This window comes from Charadrius vociferus, unplaced genomic scaffold, assembly GCF_000708025.1.
Source record: "Charadrius vociferus isolate BGI_N301 unplaced genomic scaffold, ASM70802v2 scaffold727, whole genome shotgun sequence".
Taxonomy (NCBI): Eukaryota; Metazoa; Chordata; class Aves; order Charadriiformes; family Charadriidae; genus Charadrius; species Charadrius vociferus.
In genome coordinates, this window is record NW_009649472.1 from 418,258 (window position 1) to 424,257 (window position 6,000).

General features: G+C 53.4%; 1 protein-coding gene across 1 annotated transcript in view; it reads left to right on the forward strand.

Moving 5' to 3' along the window:
- Window positions 1-4,980, forward strand: part of EPHA8 (EPH receptor A8) — a 30,420-nt gene extending 25,440 nt beyond the window's left edge. Inside the window, exons 13-16 of the mRNA XM_009889847.1 lie at window positions 1,389-1,538; window positions 2,720-2,910; window positions 3,300-3,455; window positions 4,866-4,980. Of these exons, the coding sequence (XP_009888149.1) occupies window positions 1,389-1,538; window positions 2,720-2,910; window positions 3,300-3,455; window positions 4,866-4,980 (612 nt within the window). The remainder of the gene's footprint in view (window positions 1-1,388; window positions 1,539-2,719; window positions 2,911-3,299; window positions 3,456-4,865) is intronic.
- Window positions 4,981-6,000: the final 1,020 nt, after the last annotated feature.

The following is a 6,000-nucleotide window of genomic DNA, read 5'->3' on the forward strand; positions in this document are numbered from 1 at the left end:
ATATTTCAGATCCTTTAATTTTGGGGAAGGTTCCTGCTGCTTGATTCAAGTACAGCATCTTCTGCATCTTGGCTTTGGGATTCTCAGAGGAAGGGTAAGAAGGGGCTCAACATCAGCTAGGCAGCCCATCTTCTGGTCCATGGCCTACAGACACACACATAGCCTGGTCTCCCTCCCACCAAGCCAGTCTGTGAGCTTTCCCCCAGTGATTTTAACACTTGCAAAAACATTTCCAGAGACAGTATGTCAGTGACCATACTGGGTCAAGAAGGTGACCTGAGTGACCAGAGTTCATGTACTGACCTACCTGCTGACCCTTTCCAGTCCTGCCTAGTTTCTAGAGACACTGCCTCATGTCCCCAGTGTGATTGCAAACAGGGAGGTCACCAGAGGATGGAGCAGCCACTGGGCATGTCGCAAGCAGAGGCTTCGAGGTACATTGGCACAGTGAAACTCAGTAGAACTGGTTGCTCTGGAGGGAGAATAGGTGCATTGTTTGGATAGAGCTGAACCACAAAAATGCAGTGATAGGATCAGGAACACAAGATGTCTGGCGAGGTCTCAGTCAGGGTATCCTGAAAATGATGATGCTTTCTTGTTCAGAAACTTGTGATAAGATGGTATCCTGTGTTCCTCCTCTGTTGCCCTTGACCTGCTCAGGAGATGCCTTCCCAAAAGGGACTCTCACAAAGGACACATCATTCATCTTCAGTCCCCATTGAGAGTGTGCCAGAGTAGGCACAGAATAGACTCAGTAGGGTGGAAGCAACTCTCCCTAGACAGAGATACCTGAAAGGTGTTCCCAGGCATATCACACCTGCTCCAGCTGCTCTGGGAAACTCATTCTACGTTCCCAGTGCCACAGCTTTCCTCTTCAAATGGCTGGCAACAACATTTCCAGCTTAAATGCATTCTTAGCCCATTTATTGCTGATTTTTTTCAGCATGGTCCTTTAATTCAACAAGTCCTCCTCTTCAGTGCTTGCCTGCCAAAACAGTAATGGACAGGGAGCACATGCCATAGCTCTCCTTGTCTGCTCAAGTCAGGCTCTCTGCCTGTGCTCATGGTCAACTCCATGCCTTTGTGGTCTGGTAGCCCTTGGCTCTACCTCATCACTTTGAATTCCTCTCTCAAACATTGAGGGCCAGAACTGTGTATGTAGAAGACCTTGTAAAACAGTACAGCTTTCTCCTTGCTCTATTGGAAATACCTTGAAGTCATCCTTCAGGTACACCTTTAGGCTTATCGTGTGCAGATTGTCTCCTCAGTCCTTTCCAGAAGATGCCATGCCACTGTATTACTTGTCTAATCTGCTGTCCCAGCTGCAGAGAGGTAGGGATGCCTGAGCCCTGCATGCTCTGAGTGTCCACTGTTGCTCACTTTTTCAGGGGGGGAAGATCCCCATTCGCTGGACGGCTCCGGAGGCCATCGCATACCGCAAGTTCTCCTCGGCCAGCGATGTGTGGAGCTATGGCATCGTTATGTGGGAGGTGCTGGCCTACGGCGAGCGCCCGTACTGGAACATGACCAACCGGGACGTGAGTGGATTCGGAGCAGTGTGGTGGCAAGCCTGCCTCTCCTCCTGCCCTCACCCAAGCCAGCCTAGCAGGGGGGGCTGGGGACAAGGGACCCAAAGAGCAGCCCTTGCCTCTCCTCACATCCCCGCAGGGCTGTGCACAGTGTGCTTGTCCCCTCAGTGGGGACATCAGTGTGTTGCCCATAATTGCAACGTGAAGCACAGTGACTCCTGGCTAAGCCTGGTTGTGTGCACTATGTGTCTCCCCATCCCCATTTGCTGCTCTGTACAAGCCTTTCTGCTGGCTGGAGAGCTTCAGCATGGGTTGTGCCACATTTCCTGTTCCCTGGTAGGAGTCAAGGCTTCCCTAGGATCACTGCAGCCCCACAGCATTATCCTGACAGTCCCTCCTGCACCCAGTGCTGGGGGCCCATCCCTTCCACTGCCCACGTGAGGCTGCTGAGAGCCCCAGGCTTGCACCACCTGGCAGTAGGCTTTGGGCTTGTCAGAGTTAGGGGGAGCCATCCTTACATCAAGAGTAGCATAAAACCTATAGGAAAACATAGGTTATGTTCCTGAGTACAACCTGGAAGGAAAATTTCCAAAAGAAGACAATAAAATTAATATTGTCACTCTGCAGAACCACAGGACTCTGTTTCTTTACCTACGGGGACTATAAACCTATCTGCTTTCTCCGTGCTCTGGGAGTCCTGAGAATCCCCTCTCTAAGTAATTTTTTTTATTATTTTAGAAAGTGGCCTTGGTGACAACAGGGCAATGATGCAGTGGTTTACACTACCTCCTCTGCACAGTTCCTTTGAGCAGGGTTTCCTCCAGCCTTGCTGTGCAGTGGCAAGCCCTGGTTGTAGAACAACTGAACGCAAGTGCAGATCTTGTGGCTTGTCTGCTGGAGGGAAGCTGCAATATTTTAGGCCTGTTGGACCACTTAATAAATCTGCTGTCATAGCAGTGGTTTCTTGTATGTGTATGGTATCCAGCCTGCTTCCAGCCCTCCACAGAGACTGATCACAGCTCGCTGGCAATGAACTTGTCATGTAGCCTGAATCTTGTGCACACCTTCTGCTTCCCCATTTGATGGCCCCAGCAGCACACACACCAGGGATCTTCCCTGTGTGCCGCTGTCTGGGGTGCTCTGTGTTGGGTGGGACTGCAGCTCCAACTTGGCGTGTGGCTTCCTTCCAGGTCATTAACTCGGTGGAGGAAGGCTACCGCCTGCCTGCCCCCATGGGCTGCCCCACAGCTCTGCACCAGCTCATGCTGGATTGCTGGCAGAAGGACCGCAGCGAGAGGCCACGCTTCTCCCAGATTGTGGGCATCCTGGACAAGCTCATCCGCAACCCTGACAACTTGAAGTGCACAGCCACCGTGAACCGGTAAGGGCTCCTTGAGCCACCACAATGAGCAGGGGCTGACAGCTGATGCTGGGCAAAGCATGTGGGTTGCAGCAAATAAGGGATATTTCTGTCCAACTCTAGCAGCAGTGGCTTTCCTGCAACCTTGGACATGTGTAGGGCCATGTGGTGGGCAGAGGGAAGCATCCTGTATTTCACTGCCTTTTTCCCACCGTGGCATCCCTATGCCAAGGTCTGGTCAAGCATGTGCAGCAGTGCCCATGCAGCGGTGTGCCTGCTTTTACCAGTCTGTGAGGGCTCTCTCTGTCCTGACCTCCTCTGCAGGGTGACAGGCTCTTTAGGGTGGACCTCACAGCCTGGCCACCTAGGACCATCACCTCTTGGGCTTACCCCTTCTGTCCTGCTTCCAGGTTCACCCAAACACCCTTTGACAGGGGTATCCTGGACCTGGCCAGCTGTCTGACAGTAGAGGACTGGCTGGACTCCATCCAGCTGGGGCACTACCGGGACAACTTTGCCATGGCAGGGTACTCCTCCCTGGGCATGGTGATGCGCATGAACATCGAGTGAGTAACCAGAGAACAAACAGCACCAGTTGGGTTGCCCTGCACCATCCCACTAGCCCTGAACAATGACAGTCCTGCCTTGGCTTGCTTGATCTAGTTGGTCCCTGATGCCAGAGACACACCCCTAAGGAAATGGTGTTGAGATCTGGGAAAATGTCCAAGGCTGTGCTGACCTTTGAGAGAAGGTGTGGGAGCTGTACTGAGAGGGTGTGAGTACCAAGTCACCTCTGGTGCTCTGTGGTGGCTCTCCAGTGTCATCATAGGTTCATGGGTAATTTGGGTTGTAAGGTGCTTCAGGAGGTCATATAATCCAGCCTCCTTGTCAAAGCAGAGTCAGATATGAGGTTGCTGTCTTCTTGCACTTGTCACCTTTGTTTCCCCTGCAAAGGGCATGCCTGGACTAGAGTGTGGCTGCACCATACTGTGCAGCTCCTCTGGGATCACTGGGAAACAAATGGAGCTGGGAGGCACCTCAAAACTTCTTCAGACCCCAGTGTATTTGACTAGCTCCCTGCAGCTAGGCAGGGAGGCACCATCTAGGGCCCAGGTCACAGACAAGTGACTAAGTTTGGGTTAAGTAAGGAGAGCTGGGGAAGATGTGTCCCACCACCCATCCTTCTCCTGCTGTAAGGAGCTTGGTCTGCCACCTGTTTAGGGGGTCTTCAAGGTGGCTTGATGCTCCAAGTGGTACCAGAAAAGATGGCAACTATACCTGCTCCTACCCTGGGCTAACGCTTTGCTGTCACTGTTAGTGCCAGGGCTGGCAACAGACGCTCCTGCCTCTGAGGGGACTTGTTCCCTGTCAAAAGGCATGGGGCTGTCAGATGGTAGTTCCCATGACTGGGGAAGATGTGACAGTGCACACCTAAGTCGAGATGGGGCAGGTAAAGAAAGAGCCAGGGAAAGGAAAGACGGAGAGACACAGGCAGAGGCCTGTCATGTGCATTGATCGGGGGCTGCATTTGGGGCCTTTACTTTGGGATTGAGCTGATACTGATCCTTGTTTCTCATGCACATCAGGGAAGCTTTTGAGTGGAGAAGGCTCATCATCCATCTGTCTTTCTGACTGGGTTATCTGAGGGCATCTCACTAAAACTGAATCCAATTTCAGAGCATCGATCTTGTCACCTACTAGCCTGTCAGGAGTGATCCCTGTCCCGCTCCTGCTCCCCCCGGGGCTGTCACAGCAGCCCTGTCAGGAGGATGTGCCAATTGAATGGCTGCCTCTCTGTCCCTGGAAGGATGCCCATGGACCCTCAGCAGCAGCAGCCTTGTGCTGCAAGCAGAGAGGAGCCAGGCATGGGGTCCTGGGCTGGTCCATGGGGTACGCACATGGGGAGGAGCAGTGTCTCTCTGGGCCCTGGCATAGGTCCAGCCCATGTGCTGTCTGACAGTGTCGTTGTTCTCCAGGGACGTTCGGAGTCTGGGCATCACCATGATGGGCCACCAGAAGAAGATCTTGAGCAGCATCCAGGCCATGCGGTCCCAGCTGCTGAACACAAATGGCCCCAGAAGGCATCTCTGATCACCAGATTTGCAGACCCACATCGGGCATTCCTTAACACTTACCCTGGCAAAGGGGCAGCAGGGTGGTGAGCAGGAAAAGGGGCACCAGACCAGGACCTGGAGTGCCGCAGTATCTCTTTGATTACAGCGTCGGTGGAAACGTGGCTTTCCAGATACCTCGGTGGTCCTGCTGCCTCCTTTTGCCATCTGAATGGGAGAGCAGCCTTCCAAGTGGGCTAGGGACATGTCATGCCTCTCTCCATCCTCTACTGTGTCCCTGTGGGACTGGGGGTCCCCAAACAACTATGCAGGACAGGTGGTAACCCTTTCACACAGCAGGATGGCCCCAGCTGCACCTGCAGATGGAAGGGTATTTGATGCAACAGCAATACCAGGAGCAGTAGGACTGGGCTTGCCATGGCACGCAGCTCCTTTGGATCTGATGACTGGGGAGTTTGTTGGATCTCTGAACTGAGGAGCGCACCACAGGCTGCCACACAGCAGAGACAACCCTGGTCCCAGTACTTCCCAGTTCCAGTGTACTCCAGCCTGGACCTCCTGAACTGCACCAACCTTCAGATGACTTCATGGTCCACCTCTACCAAGCCCAGGAGGGCAGGGGACAGAGTACAAGCTGGCAGTGCCAGGAACTCCTGGCTCTGTGTGCAGAGGAGACCCCCCCCAGGATGGAGGAGAGGTGACCAGGGTCTGCTATCTGGAGTGTCAAGAAGCCCCAGGGTACTGCAGGACACTCTCCACCTCTTCAATCCACCAGCACTGCTCCTCTCCATAACCAGCATTCCAGAGCAGCGTTGGCAGGTTTCCTAGAGCCACAAACTCAAGTCTCTCCGCCAGCAGAACAGGCATCTCCTGTCCTCAGGCCTCCCCCAAAGCTGTACCAGAAGAAAGAGGAGTGGGAGAAACTGCTCCCATCTCACATGATGGAGGGACAGAGAGACTTCTGCCAGACTCTGTGGTTTGCTCTTATATTGCCCTAGAGAAACCTCAGAGCTGCCCCATTACCACACTACCTGCCTAT